Source organism: Excalfactoria chinensis, chromosome 1, assembly GCF_039878825.1.
Source record: "Excalfactoria chinensis isolate bCotChi1 chromosome 1, bCotChi1.hap2, whole genome shotgun sequence".
Taxonomy (NCBI): Eukaryota; Metazoa; Chordata; class Aves; order Galliformes; family Phasianidae; genus Excalfactoria; species Excalfactoria chinensis.
Genome location: NC_092825.1, coordinates 84,026,299 through 84,053,666, shown reverse-complemented (window position 1 = coordinate 84,053,666; position 27,368 = coordinate 84,026,299). Strand labels below are relative to the sequence as shown.

Here is a 27,368-nt window from a genome sequence, read left to right as displayed (position 1 = left end):
CATGATATTTTTATTTTCAGGATTAAAAACCCCAATGATATAGATGCAGAATAAAGCAGAAACAAACAGATGTCAACACCAAGTTTATCTGCAGTTCAAGTGAGGCATCCTGGTATCACAAAACTGAATCGCACAGAATCATAAAGCATGAATGGCCAAAAGAAAGAAGAGAAATTGCACGAAATATGAATTGCAAGCCATTCTTCTTTACCTGGCTTCCCTTAACCCCTCCCATCGAGGGTATAAACAAAAAAATTCAATTACAATTTGACATTGAGAAAAACTGAAGAGTCAAATTTACTTTGATATAGAAAGTATTTTTTCCCCCCCCCCTAAGAATTAAGAATACATTATGGCTGAATTCAAGAGATACAGTCAGTAAATTATCACAGGTCTACAAAGTGTAACAGCAGCAACGTATCACTGAACAACACAATATGTAAATAATTATAATATAAATAATATAAAATATAATTTGATTCAGCAAACAACTAAACTGACAGTACTATTCCAGACAATGCAATTAAGAGCTAATACTTGTTTACAAGATTAAAGACTTGTAGAAAAAGAAAATGCTTACACGTACATACTTATTCAGTGACACTGACATGCAGTGGGCCTGACTTTAAAATGTAAAATAGAGACTGGTTTAACAATCTAAACCAAAGTGCTCATAATCTTATCACGTATCTACTTATCACTAAGTAGAATGCTACATTCTTAACCACATTAGCCCAACATACACATCGATAGCATAAAATCTATTCGCTCTCCAGTATAGGCTTGGGTTCTTCTACCAGCTCAAGTCAAAACAGATCTATTGCACTTACACCTCCCAGTGACAGCAGGTGCAGCATTTCACTACTGCAGAACAGCTTTTCAAACCTGCATTCAAATAAAACTAACTTGAGTTTGAAAACGTTTCAACTGAGCAACATTTGTGTTTCGACAACACGCACGTATGCGCGTTCCCCTTGGTCCAAACACAGACTTCTTAAAAGCCAAGAGCAGTTATCTGTAAAATAACTAACAAATGGAGGCCAGTTCAAATACAGTGAACCACACCATACAGTGAACCTACCATAGTGCCTTCCATCAATAAATTGAATTAGGGTTCTTAGAAACATCGGCACCCAGCAGGTTTCCACTACTTTGTCAGTATACACTCTGGCTACTAGACAGTGGAAGAACTTTCATCATATACCTGGAAGAGCAAGAAATTGTCTCTTTCTCTGCTAAAAGGACTACATCTCCATAAAATATGAGATCTGAATACAGTTTTGGGTTAGTTCAGGTCTTCACACTGAACAATTCTCCTGCATTCAAAGTAGCCACCACAAACTCAGCCTACATTTTGTCCCAAGAAGCAGTCCTTGAGTTTTAAGGATGGTAACAACAATATACTTTGTCTACCTGAAAGTCTTAATGAAAGTGCATGTGAACTCTTAACAAATATTTCATATTCAAGTAATCATCGAGTCTCTTGTGCTCTGTCAGCTGACTTTCATGTTTAATATACTATAAATCAGAATCACCATCCCCCATATTTATTTGAAAACTCTAAAATGAGAACTGCTAATTATACAATGAACTCTGTACATATGAACTCTGACATCTAAGGTGGGTACACAAGGAAAATATTTCCAAGGCTTAACCTGACCAGAACAATAGATAAGTACCTTGGCAGACACCCTACTTCAAAGCCTCTGCTCTAAAAACTCCATCATTACAGCATGCGTGCCTCCCAAACATCAACGTAACACCTCAGTACCAACACAGTACAAAACAGGTGTCAGAAGCAGATGATCCCATTTTTCACAGTTGCTCCTTTCTTCCCTAAAATGTCAGTTTAGTAGAAATGTTGATTATGAAGAGGCTGCTATCCTGCTCTGAACATCCCCAATCGGACATGCATCACTGACCGCCACACCCCTAAAACATCCCTCATCACCACTTTCTCCAGCAGTGATTTTCACCATCATGGCAAAGCACCTGCAAGATACCTGGATAATAGGAATTTGCCTTTTGTTTTCAAATGAAGAAGCAACAAAAAAAGCAAACAAAAAACCCAGCTCTCAGCTCACCAAACAAAAACAAACAAGAAAGGGAGCTAAGTGACTGATAGTCTGAAAATCAAGTTAGTTACAATTCTTAGCTTTCACTTACAAGCATATGGTAAGACACTACAATTCCCAACAATTCCCTACAATGACACTACATCACCATAATACTCTTCTCTCTGCTGCTCACCACCAGGATGAGCACAGAGGTCTGTGAGCCCCAGGTGTGCCTGAGGGCTGTACATGGCAGCACTCAGTGCCAGGAGCATGGGCACACCACCAGTGTGCTCAGCACTCCACATCCGCACACAAGGTAGAGAAGTGGCAGCCATGAAACAGTAAATAAAGTAAACAGTCTATGATAACATACTGATAACATACCATATAAGTAATTACTCGAGAACACATATGTCAAATATTTTGCCTCGAGCAGCTATTAGTACGCAGGCTTTTTCTCTCCCAGCATCTACAAAATGACCAAGTTCTCCATTACCCACGGAGAGTTTTCAACTTAACTGTTTAAAAGCAAATCCTATTGCTTTAAGAAGATGCAAGTAAAGCTATGATTATGCTCAACAGATGCAGGCCTGCATCAACCACACAGATCCCTTAACCTTCTCCTTCACTAATGCCAATCTTCATTTCCCTTAAGGTCACACAACGCCTCGCTGCCTGCTTGCTGTTCCACACCTGACCCAGCTGCAGCCCACTCAAAGCAAGACTCAGTTGAGTTTCTCGGTATGAGCAGTGCCCACCACCAGCACTCACCAGACCTGCTTCCTACTGCTGCCACAAACCTGACTAAGCACTGCCACACCTCACATGTGGGATGCAGATGCAGCCTACTGCCTTACTTCCCTCACCCTCATTTCTTGCCCAGGTCACCTCTTCCTTGTCATTTCTATACTGCTGGAAAAATAAGAGTCCACAGCTCAAAGGCCATGTTGGAGACATTTTCACAGTGTGTGAGGATATCTGGATATGCTGTGGGGCGAAGAGAAACAAGCCCACTACATGAGCGGCTTCATTATGGGATATGATGTGCAACAGGAAAAAGTCAGTTCTTGCTGCTCAGCGCAGTTTGGAATTACCCTAAAATCAGTTCTTAACATTAGTACTGTCCAGGAGATGTCCTGTAGCAGGACCTGTCAGTCAGCTTCCTACTGAGGAAGTCAGGTTCCTCACAGAGGTAGAACACCAAGCACTGCTTTGAAACAACATGAGCTTCTTCAGAGGTGCTAGGTTTACAGAAGAGTTTCTCCTCCTACTTCATAATTAATCCTAAAGCTATTTTCCATTTCTTATCCTTCTGCTAACAGTGCTCTTAATACCTTGCACTGTTTTGTCCCATTTCAAGGGGTTAGAGCCAACAACAAGTAAAAAAAAAAACTCGAGTCCATACTAAAAAAAATACTTAACCAAAACCCTGAGTTGCAATCATCACATCTCTATTCAAATAAATAAAACAGAAAGACTAACAACACAGCCATTACTCTGTACACACAATACATATATTAGATAAGCCTGAATAAATCTCTTTTGAGGTAGATATATACAGTGCAAAACATATGAAGGGTCAAATGCAAAGATACTTATTTCACCTTCTCTTGTCTTCTAGCTCTGTAGAGAACACTGCCAATGTATTCTATTTCTGCCACATCAGCACCTAATGTCAGTTTTTCTGCTCTAAGACAATCTGTAGCTAGAAAACCGCTGAAACAGAATTTGCACATTTAATACTATTATGGAGTTCTGGATTTGGCCATGCCAAAAACACATAAACAAAACTCAGCAGAAGATAAAACAGGTGTTTTAAATAACTCTGCAAACAAAACAGCACTGATCAGAACAAGTCCTAAGAGTTTAACTAACAAGAAAACAGCAATAAAAATCTGCTGCTGGAGCTGTCAAACAAAACTTTAAACTAGAAAGTTGAGCTTCGCTTCCCCAGGACTGCTTTATTTACTTAGCCCTAAAGAGCTCAACAGGAGAAGAGAAAGACAGAGACAGAACCTCCCCAACCCCCAAAGAAAAAAGATTCAGCTTAATTCAGTTTAAAAGACATGCAAAGAACTCAAACTAAAACCACGCAACAAGTAGATAAGATAAATCAGATCACAGCCTGCTCAGAACTTGGCCAAAGATCATGTGGAAGGCTTGCAAACCTTTATCTAAAGTCCTGAGTTCAAAGTTGTGACCAACAAACAAAATGGTTTGAGATTTTTCTGTGCTGTCACATCACAGCAGCAGACAAAGAATAAAGATAAATAATAAATCCAGAAACTCATTTTTCTTTTGAATAAAACACCCATAAAGATGATCCATTCTCTTATGAATAGATTAATACAAGTTAATAATCACCGAATAATTAATACACCAACAGCTGGTCTAGGAAGAGAATCATTAAGTATCTGCTCACCAGTCAGTTGTGTTGTTTTTTAACCCAAGATAAACAGATCACAGGGCCACTGTCAGCTCAATTACGTGCTCAGAAATATCAACGTGATGTCTCTGGCTCAAGCACACAGTCACATTTGTTGTGCATCAAAAAAAATGACTCTGACTAAACTCAGCACTGATGCCTGCTAGCCCTTGTGAGTCTTACTTTGTCACACATGGGTAAAGGCTGAGGAAATTCCCTCCACATCACTGTGGGAATTCTGACTGCAAGCATAGCATTTGAGTCCAGTTTTGGAATTCACTGTCATACTGTGAAACTCAGATCGAGTATCTCACTCAGTTTGGAGCAGTCCCTATCAGTACTGTTTTGAGTACCATGCAAATTTGCACTTTGCCTGCGTCCTTTCATAGGTCCTTCTATCTCAGTGAGAGACTTTCCCCACAAAACTTGATGGATAAAAAAAGTGACCAGCAAATCAAAGAAAGGTCATTGTTCTTTGTTTTGTTTAATCGTCTCGCAACAAGAATTCAGAATGGAGAGTTACAATACTGACAACTTAAGGACTGGAATATTCTCTGAATTAATGTCAAAAGAAAGATGCGTTAAAACATGGCCACAGTAAAGAACTAAAGTAAAATATTTACTTCAGTTTGGACAACTAAAGGAAGAGAGTTTGGACACCGGAGGCAGTATGTGCCATGTCTTCACATCTGGAGTCCAAAGGATACTTAAGATACTAAGAGTGTAGCAACTGCTTCTCCCCAAACAGGGATTATCAGTTGTCTTATTTTTCCTCTCCCAGTTAAGTCAGAGGTAGTGTCTAAAATAGTGTGATGAATACAAGAGCAGCATCCAGCTGAGATCAGCTAGGCCTGATGTGGCCAAAAAAAGAAAGTCTTGGCTGCAATGGTAAAACTGCTACAAAGAGATCAGCACTGATCCTTGATTTGAATCCTTGAGTCAAAAAAAGCAGGACGCACAGAGACACGGTGAGTCTAGTCACCAAGGAGATATGTACAGTAACTGGGTACATCTTTTTCAGAGGCCAGCCTCTTGTTGGCAGGCAAACAACACTGTGTGCTGCAGCAGATGTGTGCATAACTTAGTCAAACATGTAGCCTCAAAGACATGCAGCAGCAGCACTCAGCTGGTACTCTGTGTTCCACTCAGATCCACAGAGCCCTTGGAGAGAAGAACCTCCTGTATACAATTTAATTTTTAAACCACATTTCCTCTAGAAAACTTAGTTTTAAATTAATTGATTACAGTAGGTTTCACTTAAAAGTTTAGCATAGCTGAAAGATCTTCACTGATAAGTACAAGTGGGACGCAGCAATCAGGATTTACTTGAAGAGTCATCCTCTTCCAGAAGGAGGTCATTTAATGCAATTACTGTAGCAGCAAAATCAACCAGCTCCACAAAGTCAGATGTAATGATATTAACACCCATAACACCTGGTTTCTGTGCTTTCACCCAATTCAAGATCATGGGCAGGTTCCTAGACAAAAGAGAAAGAAAGAAAATTAAGCATTTAAGATATTCTCCCCTATAGGTACTCTGCTTACTTCAAAGACAGCCTGCTGCTTGCAAATTATGTTCTCATCTGTGATCGGGTCCCAGCTGCCACCCAAAGATGCTACCAGAGTGAAAGGAGAACTGCTTAACATAGCAAGCAGTTTGTGAGATGTCAAACAAAAACACTGGTCAGTCAAACCCAACTAACAGGTACACAAAGTGAAATCTGTGAAAAAGAAATCAATTTTCACCTAGAAGATTATGCTTCAGGATGAAATGCTGCATTACAATGGTTTTCATCCTGGCTCGGTTTTGAACAAGTACATGATGAACTAAAAGCTTCACATCTCAGACTGGAACACAGGCAAAGCTCCACCTGGCATAAGATGACTCTAAGCCCATCTCTGCCCTTAGGGCAGGCAGGAAAGAAGCAGTTGTGGGCAGCACACATGGCACTTCTACTACTAAACACATTACAGCCACCCAGAGCAAGGGGTGGAGGGAAACCAGAGCTGGATGCAGCCCTCAGCACTGTGAGGGCTAAGCGTCCCACCATACGTTGCTGTAACTAGAGAACCACAAGGTGTGCCAGTTGTTGTTTCAGCTCTCAGTGGGGAGAAGTTTCAGTCATTTCTTGGACAGACAGCAAGTCAGAAGTTTGGACATGTTCTTTTGAACTTTAGTATGCAAGTCTCAATTTTCAGCACAGAAAAATGAATAAATGCATTAGAATTAATTAGGGCCACAGTGTGCATGTATTCAATGAGAATATAGATACGCAGATTGGCTAACAGGATAGGGAAGAAAAAAACCATAAAGATCTTCCACAGCTCTTGCTCCAGAAAAAGAAACTTGTCAAGAAAAAGAGGGAGAAGAGGAGGAACAAGTGCTGTTCGTACCAAGGGGAGACACAGACTTTAGTCAGCTGAGTGTGAACACCATACATTTCTCCTCTAACAGGAGCTCCAGAATGCTTAAATATTCATGCTCAGGGCAGAATTTCCATATGAGAAAGCAGACATAACTGCAGAGACAGATTTGTGCATACAGATCAGATAGCATGTATAAATGCACAGAAGCGATCATGCTTTGGCCTCTATTTTAGGTTTCCACAGTTCCAATGGGTACATAATGATGGGATGGGGCAGAATGAAGCTGAGCAGGGTTCCCAGGCTCAAAACCCAGGTCTGTACCAGAAATTACTTGAAACGGAACTGCTTGTTTATTTCATTGTTTTAATTATCTTTACTAGTTCGAAAACAGAAAGTATTATCTCGCTAACTTGAACCCCAATACAAGAGTACATAAAGTATACACTACAGAGGCATAAGTTAGATCTGTGCTTTCTGTTAAGTATCCCTACCAACTACACACATTTACATTTACGCAACTAGGGGCAGTAGGCACCAGTCCTAAAGCACCTGAGCACCATCTAGTGTTTGATGTTGATCACACACCAGGAAAGGCAAAGAGCAAGCCCAAAGAGGATACCTGACTACATTCTCAAACGTGTTTTGCATTTAATGATCTCTTACTTAATGCTCCTAAACAAGAACTTACACCATTTACACTTCACCTGGAACTTTCACATTTCTATAGGCAACTTCTGTGATTGTTGAACAACCGTACTTGCTCTTTTTAGAAAGGCTTTTAAAGAAAGTTGCATTCATTTTTGATTCAAACTTATTATTATAAGATGACTAACGATTCTCCCAAGATGTAAGCACAAACCAGCTGCTATAGATGTGTGCACGCACATCTCACTGTTTAACACTAAGAACAGTTATGGAGATGATCACAGCAGGAGTCACAGAGCCAATTAAGGCAGTTGTGCCTAACTACACAAGTTAATTCAGAATTTAATAACATTATAGCCAGACGATCTCTTAGAGACATCAGACTGACAATGAACCAGGACTGGACTTCACTGGGACTGTTAAACTCTCAGTGAGTTTTGGCAAACAAGCCCATGTTTTGTGGGATCACACTCCAAGAGCTCCAATTACCACAAAACATACATATGCTTATGCCTCATTACTTCTCTATTTTCAATAACCATTGATTTTTAATGACCAAAAATTTCTCAACCCAGCAACAGTAATGACGTAGGAGTACACACTTACTAAAAGATCAGTCAGCAAGTCTTACATTTAGGCAAACATTACAGTTTTTTGCTTACTCAGTGTCATTTCAACATGGAACACTAAGTAAAGAACTGAGAAATCAAGACAAGTCCTTACCTATGAACAAGCGTGTTTTTTAGACCACGGACCAGATGTCGGGCGATAGTTTTCACTCGAGGAGTGAGAATTGCTTGAGAAACATGAAAAGTTCCATAACGACTTCGTTCCTCAAGAGTGGTCTCCAGGAACTGTAAGAGTTTGTGCACGTTGGTCGTATTAGCCCATGGTGCTGGCATTTTATTCCCCGGCCATAGAAAGGGAAATTCTCGATACAAGGGGTAGTGGTAGAAAATAAGAACCTAACAGAAACAAGAAAAAGGAGAAGATAGTTACTAACTATTGTTTAGAAACAGGACAGTGTACTGGCTTATGCATTACTCCTAGAGCTAGCACAGCAGTGAGAAAGCAAAGAAATTACTCATGAGTCATGACTGTCAAGAAATATACTAACAAAGGACAGACATCATTTTTGTTAGATGTGAGGACACGATTGCTTCAGGTTTTAAAGGTCATCAGTTTAAAAATGAAAGAATGGCCAGGAGCATAATGAAATGTCAATTCCAAGTACTCTGCTTAAAAAAATACAAAACAATTTCAGAGCACTGTCAGAGAACATAATGAGTGAAGGATTTTAGCTATCTTGACATCTCATATGTAACTTCTGCTTAATGGCTAAAGCACACTGGGCTACCCAGCATTTTATTAACATTCAGTGAGAGGCGAGCAAAACGCTGTTAAAGTCAGACTTTCAGCAAAACCTTCTCTAAACCAGAAATCAGCGTTTTATTATGCCTTGTAAGGCAGCTCTCTGTAAGAGGGTAGTACAAAGATGCATGACTGTTATAAACAAATCTTACAAATGATTCTTTTTTGGACCCTACCGGACTTGTAAGATGAAGCACCAATAGTGCCAGTTCAGAGGAAATCCTCAATATCTCACTTAACTTGTAGTTTAAGAATTACACACAGTCACTCAAATGCTATCCTGTTCTCTCAGTCTGCTGGCAAAAGGCATTTAGTCCTGCCACTGTAAATGCGGATGGTTGTAAAGAAGCTAGAAGTTCCATAGCTTCTCTTAGTCACGATGGACCATACATACTTTAAATACACCAAAATTATTACATTTTATCATATCCTCAGTAAAAGTCGCATAACATGCTCTCTCAGAAGAGAAGAACATTGGTAAGGAACACAAGACTGAGAACACTGTCACCTAATTATTTCATGAGTCCTCAGCAAGTTTATATAGCCACCAGCAGTGTCCCTGGGCCAATACTTCAGAGGGAATCCTACCCAGCTTTTCTATTTAAATCTAAACCTTTGAACATGAAAAAAAAAATAAATATGGATCATCCTTCCTCCACCTGATGCTTCTTGTCCCACATGTACTGTAACGTCACATATTCTACACACTCAACGCAACAAAGTTTGGATCCAAATGCCGAGCGAATCCTGTTGATCAAGAAGAAGTGATGGCTGTCATCCATGGCATAGAAGTGATTGAAATCCAAGAAGATGACTTCTTTGGGGTGTTGCTCAAGAAAAGTGTTAATCTCCATTAGTCCATCCCATACTTTGATGCCAAACAATCCATGTATGAAGTAAATTTCCTGTCCTATTTCCCCAGGCTTGGAAGATACACGGAGATCAAAATAGCGGATCCCACCTTCCAACTGCTCTTTGAAAGTCAGATTTTGAGTTACTGACCATTTCTTCATTATCTTTTTAACCAAAGAAATTCTGGCCAAGCGTTTGATGGCAGTGGCTTGGTCTGGTCCCACAGGAGATTTCTCATCAACCCAGTAGCTGAAAGAATCATGTGATCCTAGAAAATAAAGGTAAGAATAGTTAGTTTTTGAAGAACTTGGACTCTCTTCAGCACATACACCTATCAAGTAACAAGGACCATACATGCATAGCAGGGCAGGAAAAGAGTTGCAAACAGCTCTCTTTTGGACAATCTTTTTACACTGTATTTTCCCTTTTTCCTTTAACCGTACAGAAACAAAGACATAAGAAAAATCTTATTCTCTCAGAGAGTGGTCAGGCACTGGAATGGCCTGCCCAGGGAGGTGGTGGAGTCACTGCCTCTGGCAGCGTTCAAGAGGTGACTGGATGAGGAGCTAAGAGATCTGGTTTAGTGGCTTCTGGTAGAAATGGTAATGGGAGGACAGCTGGACTAGGTGATCTTATAGGTCCTTTCCAACCTGATTGTAAGAAACTACTGTTCTTGGAGTCTGAGCTGAGTTCTTGTATGAATATCAAAGCACTGCAAAAATTGCAACCACAAGGCAAATACCAGTGGGAAAGGAAGTCTTCCATCCTAGCTCCATTTTCCATCTACAAGCTGTCAGGCTACCTCCAAAGCTTCCCTAGAGCCTGATGGATCACTGGTTTAAGATGGGACTTCAATTTCACTGAACGAAAATCACAGATTTAATTTTCATTCTACTTGGTAAACCCAATTAATCATTACCAATTTCAGAGCTTCTGGAACAGATATCTTCATTCATGTGATAGACAGAGGGATGTTAACATGCCTGTGCTTCACTCGAATGCCCAAATGCATTTAGCCCTAAATGGTAAATAAATAATCAGTAGTTTGGAGAGTGGTTGAAGACTGGCTGGACTCAGGGGTGAAAACAATTGAGTTCAAGGTAACACCCATTAAGCCCGAGATTTTCTTTCAATCAAGTTGGAGTCTCCTATTAAACTGGTGTTAGACACTGCTGAACAAGCTCATCTATTTCTCTTCATTCTAGCAGTGACTTCCAGTAACCTCAGATACAACAAATACAGAATTCAAAAGGAAGATCCACAGTAAGAACTATCAGCACATGCTCCGTGAATGTAATATGCACCTTGGCAAAGAAATTGCAACTGCAATAAGAATTTTTTGCTTACTAGAGAAAAGCTCTGTAATCCAATACACAATTAAAAAAAAAAAACTCAGAAGTAATAAACCCCTCCAAAATAAGAGCTTGCAAGACAAAAGAAGTATCCCTAGCTGAGTTAAGTCAGCGAAGAGCTATCATTAACCAGTGAAATCTGTTCCCTTGGTACTGGGACAGTCAAAGCTAAGGACTGGTAGATTGGCACCTGCCACAGACTGGGCATTTCCAACTATTTGCACCAGTCATCTGCATTCTGACCAATAAGCTGCAATTTCCTCTGTGAAACTCCATCTAGAAAATATTACAGGAGCTCAAGACACTTCTATTTCCTGTTCATCTTCAGGACAGCAGCTTTTCTATAGAGATAAACCCCACCTGCACCCTGCAAGCCCAGAACTGAAGTACAGGAAAGGCATCTTCACTCCCTGCTCACCACAAGAAGCTCTTCCTCCAGCTATCCAAGGGCTACAGTCACAGCATGCCTCACTGCCTGCATCTGCCCCTTCCATTCCTGCATGGCCCTCTTTCACCTTCTCCTCACTCCTATGCCTTTATCTTTCCAATTTTTTCTTCTCCACCTCGCTCTGAAACTCTTTAAAGGAATCCTAATGGGAGTTTTAGACTAAGACAAAAGCTGAGTCCATAGCCTCCCTTTATCCAAGCCTTTTGTTTACAAGTGCTCACCTGAAGGCTCACACATTTCTTGCCATGCAAGGTCAGAGATGTAAATAAGATTATGATCTCAACTGGATTACTTTGTCAGGGATTTTTAAACCCAGATGGAAGGAAAGACCAAGCACCGGTTCACAACAAGCTTAAATGTACTCTTCTCTGCATGAACTTCAACTAGTTTGAAAGTTCTTGTAAAGTTTTGTTTCCAGGGTCTATAAAAGAACACTTAATTCCTGATCAACTCCTTGTCTTTACTTTCTGGTCTTTACAAAAGCATGTCTCTTATGTGGCTTTCCCTTCAGTCATGAAGAAAAACCAGTGACAAGTAACAAAAAGCTGTTTTTTAAAAGCTGTCACAACAAACCACATCAAGAAGCAGCTGTCAGTTCAGGAGTGCTTCTTCCACCCCCTAATATGTAAACTCCTTACTAATACATGATCAATCATCTAATGAAGACACCCCAAAAGGTGCCCTACTAAGCCTTCCTCATAAAGGAAGCTGCAATTCACGGGCACTGAAGTTTTACACACCTCCCTATAAAGCACAATGAGCCTTTCAGTCCTTCGCAGTATTTGCAAAGCAGGCTTCATTTGCCTCTTAGTAAGTCAGTCATTTTTTTACTTTTTTTTTAAACTTCTCAATTCATTTCAATGTCTTCCTTTAAATCTCTGTTAGGACAATAAGAAATATTTTCTTTTCATTACAACCAAGACCGTGCAAAGAACCCTGTCTAGAAAAGTGACTTGCTGCAATGGTCCCTCACACAGTGACACACTGATACATGACTTAGAAACAAACAGAACAACAACTTCATCTGGCATCAAATATATTGTTGACAACTTTTAAGGATTTGCCTACACAAATCCAAGCCAAGAAACAGTTTGTTTTCTTAAGTCTGATAATGTATTTCACAGTTACAAAAGCTTCCTTCCACTGCAGATGGCCATATTGAGGCACATGGGGAGGTACAAAAAGCAAATTTCCCCTTGCAGTACTGCAAAACAAGTTCTATTTAGAGCTGTCGAAAACAACAAGAAAAGCTAATGCAGAGTGAAGCTTTTTCAACACATGCTTAAAGAACTGGACTCCTCCACAGGGCAGCTATTTAAGGAACTCGAACTGTGTGACATGCTTCTAGATAGAGAAGTTGCTTAAAAATCCTGCACTGCATTAACTGAAGAATCTCAGAAGAGATGCTTCTCATTTACAATGAAGTCAACACAAACATACATAGAATCAAGTAGAATCTGCACTAGAGCATCTGAAAAACAAGCTCCGTTTCAGCAGAGGACTACCTCCCTTACAGCGCAGGGTAGCATCACCTGAACAGTAATACACAGCAGGAGTGCACCCATATTTCTTAGTGCCACTTACAGAGGACCAGCCACCAACTGTGAGAAGCATCCAGACCACGTCTGAATGCTTTTACTTCAGTAAGAAAAAAAGAGAACCAAAAACCTCAAGCAACATTACTGGGATGCTGGGATGAGAGCTAAGAGATAGGTGAGGATTCACATCATCCATCAAGCCCCTCTCTGATTTAAGATCACTATATTATGTTCCCAGCTCAGACACTGACTTTTAATATAGCTTAGCTGTGATGTTAAACCACACGCTAAGCTGATTGCATCGTGATGTCAAATTAATCCCTTGCTCTCCTCTCTACACCTGAGCCCCACGGAAGACCCAGCCATTCTGTAGCCATGACATGAGCCAGGTTGGTTCCTGATTGAGCATAATCTTAGATTGAGAAGTCAGAAGGGAAAGCAGAGCTGGCTTTGAAAGCTCATCCACAGTTGTCCTTTAGGGGAAGAGAGGCTAGGTCCCCTACTTCAAATTACCTCAAGGGCATATCCACACACTTGCTGTACACTGACATGACTCAAGAGGAATCAATGCATGTGACAATGAATTAACGTTCAGACTACAGTTCCTCAGGTGGAGTTGCAGTGACACAGTACCAATGCTGTGCTCACACATTCCAGAAACCAAAGCTTAAGTAACAGAAGCAGGCTTAAGTAAGAAAGCGTTTGTAAAACTGGTGGCAGCTCCTAACAACAGATTAAGAGAGGATGGCTGCTCTGCTCTAGTTTCATTTCTTTCATCTCACAGAGATGGGAAGATTCAAGTATTAAGAGACGTCTCAGACACTAAATTATTAAGTGATGGATAGCCCTCTCAATTTTATCCTAGTAAATGCAACTATAGATTAACTTTCATTCATATCTTTAAACCCCGTTTTATTCTCATTACACTAATTTCCCAAGTTAATTGTATGTTAAATAGATCGCTATGCAATTCAATTTGTATGTTAAATAGTTTGTATTTCAGTGTTCAGGATGGCTTTTTTTTTTGCTGAAGTGTTTGTGCTAATTGTTAGAAAGCAGCCTTTTATCAGCACATCTGCAGCAAAGTCTTAACTTTCCAGTGTCTGTATTTGTCATGCTACTTGGTCACAGCCTAATTAACCCATAGTGTAGCACAATTACATTAACATAACGTTATTAGGCCTTGATTTCAACAATTACTGGTTAAATCTCTTTGTGTGATCTTCTTTTATCACTATGTCTGCACGTACAGATGTAGTGCAGGGAAAGGAACTGGCATCACCTTACAAACCCATGGCTTGCTAATATACCTTTGGGGGATGTTTGAAGTATGAATGTAGCACATAAAACACAGATATTCCATGAAAGACCGCACTACGTGCAAGCTGACAATCACTTGAAAACAACTTTTTTTCCCCAATACAAGCATTCTTACAGTTGAGTCAGTAGTTCCCCTGGTTGCAAGGCTGGGGACTAACCAGATGCAGCAGGTAAAGACACCAGCAAAAAGCTGGCTAGCCAAGAAACAATAATGAAAGCAAAAACACAGGAGAGCACATCTTCATTGAGTTTAACTGAATCAGAGTAATTTGTTTTGATGTCCACATGAAATAATATTAACATGATGAAAAAAATGCTAGAAAAACCCCTCGTGTAATGTTAAAGATTCCTAAGAGGCAAGGTCAACACACTTGTACCAATCCAATAAAGACATTAAAGGGTCATTTATGGGCAAAGAATCACTCTAGCTGTAGCTGACGCCAAGACTTCTTAGAGCAAGCATTGCTCACTACACAAAGTACATTCCCTATACATTACAAAGCACCACAGATGACAGAGTAGCAAACATTACGTAGGCAGGACACTTAGGACAGCAACCAAGTTCTAAAAGCACAGGATGCAAACGCTAGCAAATTAAAGCCCACAAGTGTTCTTCTAAACCAAATGCCCCACATGTGCCAGAATTGAGGGAAAACGGGATAAACATGTGCCTGGTGGAGCCTGGAAGTCCTCAGGATTTAGGTCATTAACAATCCAGATTTTCTAATCAAAAGATTAACTTCTTAAAAGCTCTTCACTGATGAAAAACAAATTGAATAGTTCATTTTCACTTGCCAAACCAAAGGACAAGAGGCAGGAATAACAAGCATGCTACTGAAAGTTATTAACCTCAAGCTGTTTAGGTAAACACATTAATATTTCAATACAATTCTAAAAGAATTCTTTACGTATTATCAACACAGTTTCATTAGAGAGGAGAGAGCCTAGTAGAGATCAAATCCTCTTAGGAAAACTTCCTCTCCCTGTCAGAGGATTACTGTGACTTCTCCCCAGCCCTTTTGGGGTGGTAGGCAGGCTTAGAGGGTAACAAATAATGCAAGAGAAGTCTGTGTGAAACTGTCTCAAACTTAATATCATATTAGTCTGCTTTTCCTTCAAGCAGGAAGAAATCCATTTGGATTAGATTATCCATTTGGATGGAGTTCTCTCCATTAATTTTTGTGCAATTCAACCATGACTTTGCATTTACTTTATTATTTCCCTGTAGAGGGAAAGCAGAAAGTGACAGTGCCTGTCCAACATTTCAAAGCCCGAATGGATGCTCTTGCTCTGAACAGAAAAAAATTCAATTTAGGTTCCCATATTCCTTTTCTGTGACTAGTCAGAAATGTGAAGATCAAGAGCTCTCATTCTCCTTCTGAATTATTCACATTTTCATTATGCAGCCCTTTCAAAATCTTCCCAGGACAGCAAGAAAGACTTCCACATAGTACTGAAGGGGAGAAACAAACATTATTATTGAAGGAGAAACTGTTTTTCTCTGTTAGGAGTAAAACTTCTCTCAAATGACAGTTACAATTAGCTGCCTGCTATACGAGATAGAAGACTGAGGTAATAAAGTCACTTGTTATTACTGAACAGGTTAATCCTGAAAAGCATGCATTTACAAATCACGTCCAACACCGTATTTATGCAGATGTTCCGCTAATGGTTATGCCCTCATTGACTGGTAGAAGCCAATTAAACTGGAAAGGAAAATAAAGCTCTGTGAATCAATCTTTAACCTTACATTTTCTTCTCTTTGAGCTTTAACTCAACAGATGGCCATTTTAGCCAATTCAACATCTTTAGTTAGAAGTACTACTTGGGGAAAAAAAAAATGCAGACCCAAAAGCCACTGCTTTTCCTCACAGAAGGCATGTCCACATGACACACAAACCGGAGAACATAGCAACAAGATGACTGTTGCATTAGCAAGATCAACCACTTGCCTCAGGGTCAAGACATCAAAGATGGAAAAACATCGCATCTTAGGAGAAGCTAATGGCCAGTTTTCATATGGACAGGGCTGCTGCTTCATCTTCTGTAAACACCTGAGTTTCAGCTCGGCCTACTAAACACAGAGTGCCCACAGGACTTTCGCTAACCACTCAGAACAGCATAAGTGGCTGGAACCCATGGCTGAATTGATGTCAGCATCCATGTGAGACCCCACCAAATCAGGCACTCCACACATCTGTCTCAAGGTCTGTTTTCCAGGGCTGATCATTTCATAGGACTCCAATCAATCAGTTCAAAACCATTAGGCTCCTCTATAAGGGTTATGGGGCAATCTTATCAGGAGGTGGAAACAGGGACGCATAGTAACAAAAGCTTCAGCCACAGTCATACTGATACTCCCATGAACAAACTATGGAAATTAATTCAATTAGAAGTTACAAAAACAGTTACTTAAGAAATTGCATGTGGTAGGGAGAGTTAAGCAGCTTCACTTGAGCAGTAACTTGGAGTAGCAGATGAACCTCACCTGTTTCAGGAAGCCAAGGACACACCTCTCCCCAGATATCAGTGAAAACAGGAAAAGACACCTCAATAACCAATTCAGCTTTCCAATACAGTCCTAATTTAACCACATTTGAGCCAAGGTTATTTTCTATGTTAACAAAATGCTTCTGAACATTTGAAACTCAGCTCTAGCAACCTACAGCCCAGCATCCTACAGGCAATTCTCTACCAGTCACTCAACCTGGCGCAGACAGGAACTGAGCCACATCTTAATTGCTCTGCATTGCTTTAAGATGACACCCTGGCTATGCTATCACATACACCCACAGGAAGTGCTAATATACCAGCTGGGATCCCAGAGCAATGACAAAAAGGCTCTGTGCCCTGTCAGAAACAATTACTACAGAGCTGCCCTATTTCTCTCCTGAGAGGCAGACTGCTCACAAACCCAATCCAGCAGCACGCCCTGCCAAGCATTACCTACAGCTCTGTATACACTCCTATCTGAATAATTTAAATTTTTAGTGTTTTGAATCAGCCTTAAACACATGACGTTAATCCAACAACACAGCTTTCCTGTCACTGCTGAGAAAGAAACCTTACCATCTAGGACAAGCATCACTGTGAATTGACTTTAATACCACAATTCAAAGCGCTAAAGTAAAAGCGCTAAAGTAAAAAAAACACTTTTTAGTAAGCTTTCTTCTCCAAACACTTCAACTAAAATTAGCTGGGATTGAAGTTTATCCTCACCCAAGTTTAATTTTTCCCCAGTACCAGCTGTTTCTTAAGATACAGCCATTTGATCTGTTCTTTCCAGAGAAATTTTCCATCAAGTTGGCTTGCTGAAGGCACTTATTCACCCTTGGATGAGCAGGTATAGGCCAAAATTTGTCCTTTACTTATTCTAAAAGGATGTGAAATAAAAGGAATGGAGGAACTAAAGCAGGAGACAAGCATTTGGCTGGCTGAGCTGGATATAAAAGTAGCACCTACAATTATTCTTGATGCTCCTGCAAGAAAGGGCCTAGGATCCCTATCCCTAGTTAGGGGATACATAGGATCCCTATGTAATCTTAAGACCTGTCCCAGTGCCTCACCACCCTTACTGTAAAAAACTTTTTCCACACGAGCAATCTAAATCTGCCCTCTTTTCATTTGAAACCATTTTCCCCTAGTTGCTTCTTAGGATTGGGCAAATAAAGAAACAACTTGCTCTCTTCCTCAGGTAGCATGTTTCACAACACAGTCAGGGAAATTGAATGGCTTTGGTTCAAAAGGAATCCCAGAGGCCACAGCTACCTTTAAGGTCAGCAAAAACATGCAGCTCCAAAAGCAGAACGGTTTGCAGCGGATAAAGAACTCTACGCAGAAACCCTCAGCTGATTCCATCATTCCAGTGGTGAAAGCAAACACCACAAGAGACAGACAAGAGCAAGCTACACCTGTCATAGATGCATACAGCTATTACACACAGTTCAAAGTGTTTCTCATTTAAGCTGGCAGCCACCTTTCAGATTTCTTGAAGGTACCACAGGCTGTAATTAATATTCAGCATCCGTAAACAGATGTCCCAACAGCAAACTGTTTTGTATAACCCTTTCCTTGCATACTGCTAGTAACATCACCCCAGATCCCATAAAGGTTGTTTTGTCAACCAAAAGTTCACTTCAGCAGAAGAACTGCTGGACTATAATTAAAAATAAGAAAATATAATCCTAAAGCATCTACCCATTACACCTTCTTTTCTATTCTCCTCGCTCTATTCACCACTGCTGGGACCAGTAGTATTTAACATCTTTGTAGGTGACATGGACAGTGTGATCAAGCGCACCCTCAGCAAGTTTGCAGATGACACCAAGCTGAGTGGTGCAGTTGACAAGCTAGAGGGAAGGGATGCTATGCAGAGGGACCTGAACAAGCTTGTGAGCTGGGCCCATGCCAGCCTCATAACATTCAACATGGCCAAGTGCAAGGTCCTGCACTTGGGTCAAGGCAATCACAGAGATACAGGCTGGGCAGAGAATGGCTTGAGAGCAGCCCTGAGGGGAAGAAATTCAGAGTGCTGGTTGATGAAAGACTCAACAGGAGCTGTCAGTGTTCGCTTGCAGCCCAGAAGGCCAACCGTGTCCTAGGTTGCATCAAGAGAAGCGTGACCACCAGGTCAAGCAAGGAGATTCTGTCCCTCTACTCTACTCATCTGAGACTCCACTGGGAATACTGTGTCCAGGTCTGGGGTCAACAACACAAAGGACATACTGTAGTTAGAATGAGCCCAGAGGAAGGCCATGAAGATAATCAGAGGGCTGGAACACCTATCCTGTGAGGACAGGCTGAGAGAGCTGGAGCTCTTCAGTCTGGAGAAGAGAAGGCTCTGAGGAAACCTTATAGCTGCATTCCAGCACCTGAAGGGGAGCTACAGGAAAGCTGCGAAGAGACTTCTAATAAAGGCATTTAGTGACAGGATGGAGGGAAACAGTCTTAAACTGGGGGAAGCAGTTCTAAACAGGAAAAGTGAAGATTTAGGTTAGATATTGGAAATTCTTTACCATGAGGGTAGTGAGACACTGAAACAGGTTGCCCACTGAAGTTGTGGATGCTTTCCCTCCAGGACTTTCAAGAGCAGACTTTGAGCAATATGATCTAGAGGGAGGTGTCCCTGCCTATAAGCGTGAGGGTTGGAACTAGATGATCTTAAGGTTGAAATTAGCAGAGTTACAAAACAACCATGCATTTGCTACTGTTAGGTGAGGGAAAAAAAAGTGCCATGGTCTATTAAAACTGCATTTTGAATTGTTCTAATCTTCTACTCCAGGAAATACAGCAGTGGGTGTTGCAGTACTCCACAGGAAGTGTACTTCCCCTTCTCTACATACTTTAAATGCCATTTGGGCATCTCTGCTAGAGCAAAGAAAGTCCCTTTGTTTGTAGGGAAGCATCTCACCACACCTTTTACATGACAGGTACCTAAAGGGTTTTGACAAGTTAATGCACTGTGGTGAAAATCAAGCTACTATCAGGAAGCCTACCACTAGCAACCAGAGGCCAGTATCAGAACCATCTGCTTACAGTAGTTACCTTAAGATCTTCCCTCCTGGGATTTAAGAACAACACTAAATATTTCTTTTTGTCACTTAGATTCAAATTCAGCTGTGCTCATAAATAAATTCAGAGGCATCTGTTGTCTTACTCATTTGTCAGTTTAGCTATCTAAAGTGAAAGCAATGATGCTCGACAGTTTCTTAATCTTGGAGTCACGAGGAGCAACTAGGAGTAAGTCGTTATTAAACTCATCTGACAAAGAGGGAAGACCTTTCAAGTGGTGTCTTTAGCAGTCTTTCTCCCATTCCTGCAATGGATGGAGTTCATATAAACATTTACTCACAAGTCCTCAGACACCAAAGCAAACTTGTAACAGCATCTATAAGAATTCTATCTTCCAAAATTTAAACTTAAATGAGAGTCCCAGCCAGAAAAAAAGTTTCCTAGCACGCTACTCCTGGTTAGCTTCCAAGGAGCAAAAGCAACAAGTCATAGTTCAGGGATTAACTGAAGGAAGGGCTATTTAGAGCTATCATCAGCATTAATACATTTAATCTTAAGACCAGACATTCCATTTCAAACTGGAATTACTCTGCAGAGAAACAAGGCTTTAACTACCTGAAGGGAGGTTGTACTGAGCTGAAGGTCAGCCTCTTCTCTCATGCAATGTGTGATAGGACTAGAGGAAATTGCCTCAAGCTGCACCAGGGGAGATGCAGGGTGGACATTAGGAAATACTTCTTCTCCAAGAGTGGTCAGGTGCTGGTATGGGCTGCCCAGGGAGGTGGTGGAGACACCAACCCTGGAAGTGCTAAAGGAATGTTTAGATGTTGCACTGAGGGATGTGGTTTAGAGAGAACTATACGTGATAGACAAATGGTTGGGCTGGATAACCTTGTAGGTCTTTTCCACCCTTGGTGATTCAATGATTCTCAAGACAGGCCCTCTGCGCGCTTGCTATAGGTCAAGTTAACAAGTACAATCCCAAACACAAAAATCCTAACAGAAGAACACACAGCACAACACCAGAAAGATTTGGTCCAAATACCTGAAATCCCAGCTATTAACTATTTGAGAACAACAGCTTGCTTTGAACTGAGAAATGTTCAAGACACTGATCACCTTGCCTGAAAAGACGAGCAATGAATGGAGTAAAAATAAAAGCATTTCTATATGTTCTACTACTAAACAAGGCTGAATATCTCAAAGTCAAACGCAGGAAGACAATCCAACAGGCCACAAAGCCAACACCTACAGGAACACCCTGACCGCTCTTTCCATGGCCCCAGCCGCCGGGGATGGAAGGTCAGCCCCACTGCCTGCTTAGGCTGCCCGTGGCCCAAGCCTTCAGTTCAGGTCCTACTTAGACCGCCCCACACGACATCAGGGGCATCCCACGGGCCCCATTGGCTCCGAAAACACCAGCCAGCCTCCCGTATCGTTCCCCGTCCCGTCTCACCTGGGATGGCCAGGTTGGAAAGCGGATAGCTACGCAGCGCCGCCGGCAAGGAGCCCATCCAGTCCGCGTTGCCGTCCGCCATGGCTCCCGCCGCCCGGCGCCGCCTCCGGCCGCCCTCCTTACCGCCCGGCGGGCTCATCCCCGTCCGGCGCCGCCACTTCGCAGACTAACATCGCCGTCCGGCAGCCCCCAGCCCGGCCGGGCCGCAACCGAAAGGGTCGGCCGGGGACAGGGCGTTCGCCCGTCTCCCGCCGCCTTATGTAACAGGTGCGGCCCGGCCGGCACGGCTTGCCACAGCACGGCCCACTGCCGTCACAGCCGCCCCGCGACTATTGGCCGCCCCGCTGGCTGCCCCTCCCCTGTCTACGGTGTGGTCGAGAGGGCAGGGGCCTGGCCTCGAAACCCGGAGCGGTGTGAGCTGGGGCGTTCTGTTTGCTTGAGTAGAGTCCGTGGGGCTGCCATAGGAAGTCATTGGCGAAGCACGAACGCTGCCGTTGCAGCGGTTCTTCTGCGCTCTCACAGCACGACAGGGCACACGTGTCGTCATACCTGTAGGTGTCTCCCTGCCCGCCCTGCTCTCACTACCTTGCCTGTCTGTGAGGGAAAAGTTAAGTCTCTCCCTATGACCCAGCCCCAGGAAATGCGCCCACAACAGACCCACGGCACACGATATCCTAAGCTGGAAGAGGCCCACAAGGTTTACCGAGTCCAACTCCCAGCTCCACACAGCATCACCCCAAATCCAAACCCCATGTCTGGGAGCAGTGTCCAAATGCCCCTTGAACTCCAGCAGCTTGAGGCTGTGCCCACAGCTCTGGGCAGCCATACCATGTCCAGTCACCCTCTAGTGCAGACCCTGTCCCTCATCCCCAGCTGCACAGCTCCATGGCACTTCCTTTGGTCCCATCTCTGTCACACAGAGCAGAGCTCAGCTCTGCCCCTCCGCTCCCCTCAAGGGGCTGCAGCCGCCATCAGGCCTCCCCTCAGCTCCTCTGCTCTGCGTTGAAGAAAACCTGTGAAATTACCAAAGTCGCTACTTTTCTTCTCTTGCTGTGCCACTGTGTCAATGAAAGCAGCACAGAGCCTTGCCCGTGTCAGAGAACAGGGGGCATTAACAGCACAATCTGGAACTGGAGATTGTGTCGTGTCAACTGAGGTCTGAATGTCATCGCACTGCAGGTGGTACCGCATGGGGGTTCCATGTTGGCAGCCACATGAAATGTCACCTCTCTGTGCCAGCTGGCTCGCCTGTCCTTGCTGATGGCACCAGCTGTGTCTTCCTGCAGGCACTGAGGCCTTCTGTCACCATACTGTGAGGGAATGTGCTGCTGTACGCCTGCTCAGTGTGTGCCTGTGCACACATGCAATGGCCCTGTGTGCACCAGCAGAAGGCTGTGTTCAGTATCACTGTGCTGTGCTGTGCAGCTCAGATGCTGTGTGTGCATCTTCCCCGCTTGGCTGTTGTGGGCAGTGCTTCACAGTGGTTAGGAAAGCCATAAAAACTGAAGTTGTAGTCTAAAGCCGGAAGGGTGAGGGCTGACTGCTGATATGGCACCCTTGGTGTACTTATGAAAACTATCCTGCATTTGCTCCTCCTCAAATGACATGGAGTGCATATGACAGACAGGAGTCTGAAAAGGAACAAGTTACACTCATAGAATCACAGAATCATTAAGGGTTGGAAAAGACCACTAAGGTCATCTAAGTCCAACTGCTGATCCATCACTGCCATACCACTAAACCATGTCCCTCAGTGCCACACTGACCCTTTTCTTGAGTACTTCCAAAGAAGGTGACTCCACCACTTCCCCATTTCAATGCCTCACCATTCTGTTCAAGAAGAAATGTTTCCTAATATTTATCCAGAACCTCCCCTGGTGCAAATGGGGATGTTCCCTTTTGCCCTAGAGGGCACCGCAGGGAGTGCTTTGGTGTGGGAAAAGGAGTCTCATTGCACTGCCTTGTGTCATAACCTCTGCTGCATGAGCAGGTCTTAGGGGCCCTCAGCCATCACATCAGCTGGAGGAGGGCTAAAGTCTCTGATCTGTTCTCTTCACAGCCTCCTAGAAGTCCCTTTGCCACCAAGGGAGCATGTGACAGCATCAGCTACTTCAGTGCTGCCACAGCCCAGTGACCTCATTTGTTCACAGCCAGTTGCAGCATGCCCACACTGTGGCATAATGCGTCCTGGCTTCTGTGGCTAGGATTGTTTCTAAGCACCCCAACAGCAAAGGGCATTTGGACTGCAGGATGCCAGCAGCTCGCAGCCATCCTAACAAGGAAAGGGGATGCATTGGCTCTGCAGGGTGAGACTTCAGTTGCGAGCATCTGCTGCGATGTGCAGATACTTGCTGGCAGGAACTGCTGGAAGAATTTTCTTACGGTCCAAAAAACCTCCTTGTGCCTTTCTAAAGATGAGAGGCATTACACTGCCTAATCCTTTCCCCAAAACCTCAACCGCTCTATCTCCACAGAACTCCATGATTTTGTTCTGTAACCCGTACTAAACCCTGCAATGATGTCCATTAATAATACAGGGAGGGAACTTAAGTGCATTAATGGTACTTTACCCCCCGCCCCCTCCCAAACTGAGCCCACAAATTATCTATGGCCTCACCACTTAAGCCTGTCCAAAAGCTCCATGACCAAGCATGTGGCTGCAGAGATGAATGCCTAAGCAGGCAGGAAAAATATTGTTCTGTCTACAGCTGTATTGAGGTCAGTAAGAAGCTGTATTTTTCCATGCTTCTAGAATGCTCACATCTGCATCACATACACTGCAGAGTATGGCCTGGCTCAAGCTGTACCCTCCATTCCCGCACTCATTATACAGCCTTATGCCTTATATAGATTTACCGAAAGAGCTCAGCTGTTCCTTCGTGCCTCGGCTCAGAGCACAATCCAACGTCACGGACAGCAGTTGAGCAGCTCAAATCACTGCTCCCATGCCCTTAACCCTCCCAGTGAAAAGATTAGATGTGCTGATTGGGCTGGTGCCACTTAAGCACTAATACGCGTATGTTTTTCACCGTTAGCTAATTCCAAATGCATTTCCATTATATCACATGGCTCTTGGGTTGGCTGCCATACATAGAATTCAATGTCAGAACAGTGAGGTTTCAAGGTGCTTTAAAGCAAAGGGAAACAAGATGATAACACCGAGTGCTGTGGTAACCTTAGCCTCATTCTCCTTCCCACAATGAATATCCAAATATCACGTCCCCAGACTCAACAAGATGCACTGCTGCTATTACAAAGCTTTCCGTTAAAGCTTTTCAAAATCTTCCATTTTAGCCCCAAATCTACCGTGCCACGTAAATCCCAAATCCTTACATGCAGTTTATCAGCAGACAATAGATCAAAATAGTTACTGAAACAGCTTCTGTGTCGTCTGTGTGTTTTAAAGGTCACTTTGCTACTGATGAGAACTGCAGGACTCACTCGCACAGGGAGAAGCTAATTGCTCAACATTTCATGTCAGTACGCTCAGACTCTTCCAAGCTGTTCATTACCATTTCTACCCTGACTCTAATGGAATTATTTAACATTTAAAACCATCAGACGCACTCAATCACACAGCTCTGCAGACATCCTCGCACTGAGAATACTTCTTCTTCAAGCGCGGTGGACCGAATAGAGGTGTTCATTTCCCATTTCTTATCAAGTCAGAAATGTGCTGTGACTACGATAGCACTTCTCGTATTTCCTCAGGCCGCTGCAAAGAATTAGATGTCTATCACATAGCGCTTATTCCCTAACGTTGTCTTCCTTCACTTATCTGTCTGCCATTGGCACTCACTCTGGGTGTCAGTCGGTACAGATGCAGTATCTGCCTCTCTCTCTCATCTCCCTGCCCTGGCATCTGTGAGTCATCTGTTTGACAACACTGAGCTATTGACTGCTTTGTGTACGCCACATGAGTGGTGTTTCAAACTGTGTCAAATGCCAGAGTTAATTTGGAAGCCCTCCTGCTTGGAATGGAACCAACAGGCAAACAGCAACGTTCCTCCCATTGATGAAAATCGTACTGGGGCAACCCGGTACTTTTCAAAGCATGGGATGAAACATCACACACCAGAAAACAGATGGGAGAGGCGTTTCTAAGGCGTAATCCAATGTTCCCTGAAATCAAATGATACTTGTTGTGACTTCCCCGAGCTTTGTCTTGTCCTTGAGGAATCATTTTAAATACAATGTGGTTTTGTAATATTTCCATTAAAATCTGCTTAGATGGGATTAACTAATCATTATTCCCCCGCAGAGCTTTTTAGAAGCTTTCCTTGGCTTATTGCTGGAAGTTAATTGCAGAGTCAGGAAGCGTTACCTGCTAACACAAACAATAAATAAAATTGAACTACTCCTTCGTACACTGCTTCTTCTGGTGCTTGTGTACACACATCTTTCTGATGTTTGCTTGCTCTGATAAGCAACGGCTTAAAATCCAACAAAGATCACGGAATGTAATTAATACCCTGTTCTAGTTAGCAAGTGTAATTCCTGTAAACAGCTTTTTAAAACAAACACATAAATTAAAGTGAAGCTGGAACACTTGACAAGGCTTTCTGAGCAGTTAGAACAAGAGAAAACTTGTTGGGTCTGTATGAAGATGGATTGCTTCCCCAGGAAATCCCAGGTGGCAATGACCAGCAGTGAAGAGCTAATGATGCACACACTGGCACCAGGCCAGCAGCCTACCCCCTGCCCCAGCTGCTGGGGGCCCAGCAGTGAGCTTTTAGAATCATAGGATAGCAGAGGACTTCCAGTTGGAAGAGACCCACAAGAATCATAGATCATAGAATGGCCTGGGTTGAAAAGGACCACAATGCTCATCCAGTTTCAACCCCCCAGCTGTGTGCAGGGCCGCCAACCATCAGACCAGGCTGCCCAGAGCCACATCCAGCCTGGCCTTGAATGCCTCCAGGGATGGGGCAGCCACAACCTCCTTGGGCAACCTGCTCCAGTGCATCACCACCCTCCGTGTGAAAAACTTCCTCCTAATATCTAACTTAAACCTCCCCTGTCTCAGTTTAAAACCATTTCCCCTTGTCCTATCACTGTCCACACTCCTAAACAGTGGTTTACCTTGCTTTAACACCTAGCTTTCAAAGAAAAGCTTTTATCTCACGTTCTCATGGCCCTCTGCAACCATCTGATAACTTAAATTGCGATGGTGGGCTGTTTGCAGACCCCCAGGGCTAACAGAATTCCTACCCTTGTGCAACTGTATACACACATGCTTATCCTGGTAAGGAAAACACAAAGTCAAAGAGAAGTTAAAAAACTGCTCTACGTTCATTGCAGGTACAGAAAGAACCGAAAGAGTGGCGTCTTGGAGCCTATCGGGGCCTTGCCCGCCTCTGGCTGCGGTGCTGGGGCGCCACCTGCTGGTCGCTGGGAGCGCAGCGCCGCACGGCAGGGTGCGGCCGCGGCTGGCTGGGGGCTTCGGGGCCGTTCTTTCCTTAACAATGAACTTAAAACTCCGTGTACTATAAGGTAAATAACTCTCCAAAACACTAACTGTCTGACAGATTGTTCTTTCCAGTTAAGTCATTCATTCATGTGAAGGCACCAGACATTCCATGCACTGAGCCCTATTACTCAGTGCCCAGTGCTTAGAAGTAAATAATGCAAAACCCATTCCTTGATCAGAGTACCAGTTTTAAATTTGACATGATTTAATTTTAGTTTATTTGTTCCTTAATTGTAGAAAGACCACTGTGGTCACAATAATTTTTCAAACCAGCTTGTGGGGACGGTTTCTTGGCTTGCTGAAGTCAATGCGAGGACATACTGCTGCCAAAAGCTGTGCTCCTGCTCTATCTCTTGCACCCTGCATTGATTATCATGCAACCGCTGGCCCAGCTGAGATTATTCAGAGTGCTGATCTGACCTAAACCACGGAGCAGTCATTTGACCTTTAGTGTCAATGCCAAGGAATGGAGTCAGTCTTGTCTGTGCCCTTCACAAGGGTTAGCTACCTGGGAAACATCCCCCGGGGTCTTGAAGAAGCTAAAGACAAAATATAA

At 42.9% G+C, this 27,368-nt stretch overlaps 1 protein-coding gene across 1 annotated transcript; it reads right to left on the bottom strand.

The window, feature by feature from the left end:
• On the bottom strand, positions 1-21,786 carry PLCXD2 (phosphatidylinositol specific phospholipase C X domain containing 2). The gene is made up of 4 exons (XM_072361114.1): positions 21,343-21,786; positions 9,525-9,985; positions 8,218-8,459; positions 1-5,960 (listed from the first exon to the last, which is right to left on the bottom strand). Exons 1-4 carry the CDS (start codon positions 21,479-21,481, stop codon positions 5,798-5,800), a joined length of 1,005 nt encoding a protein of 334 aa, XP_072217215.1. The 5' UTR covers positions 21,482-21,786; the 3' UTR covers positions 1-5,797.
• Positions 21,787-27,368: the final 5,582 nt, after the last annotated feature.

What these genes read in the sequence shown, in the direction of transcription:
- PLCXD2 (XM_072361114.1), bottom strand. Translation starts at nt 21,481, where the DNA reads ATGAGCCCGCCGGGCGGTAAGGAGGGCGGCCGGAGGCGGCGCCGGGCG. An exon ending in TTCCAACCTGGCCATCCCAG is followed by an intron (nt 9,986 to 21,342) that starts GTGAGACGGGAC and finishes TTTATTTTCTAG; the next exon opens with GATCACATGATTCTTTCAGC. An exon ending in AAAAACACGCTTGTTCATAG is followed by an intron (nt 5,961 to 8,217) that starts GTAAGGACTTGT and finishes TCTTTTGTCTAG; the next exon opens with GAACCTGCCCATGATCTTGA.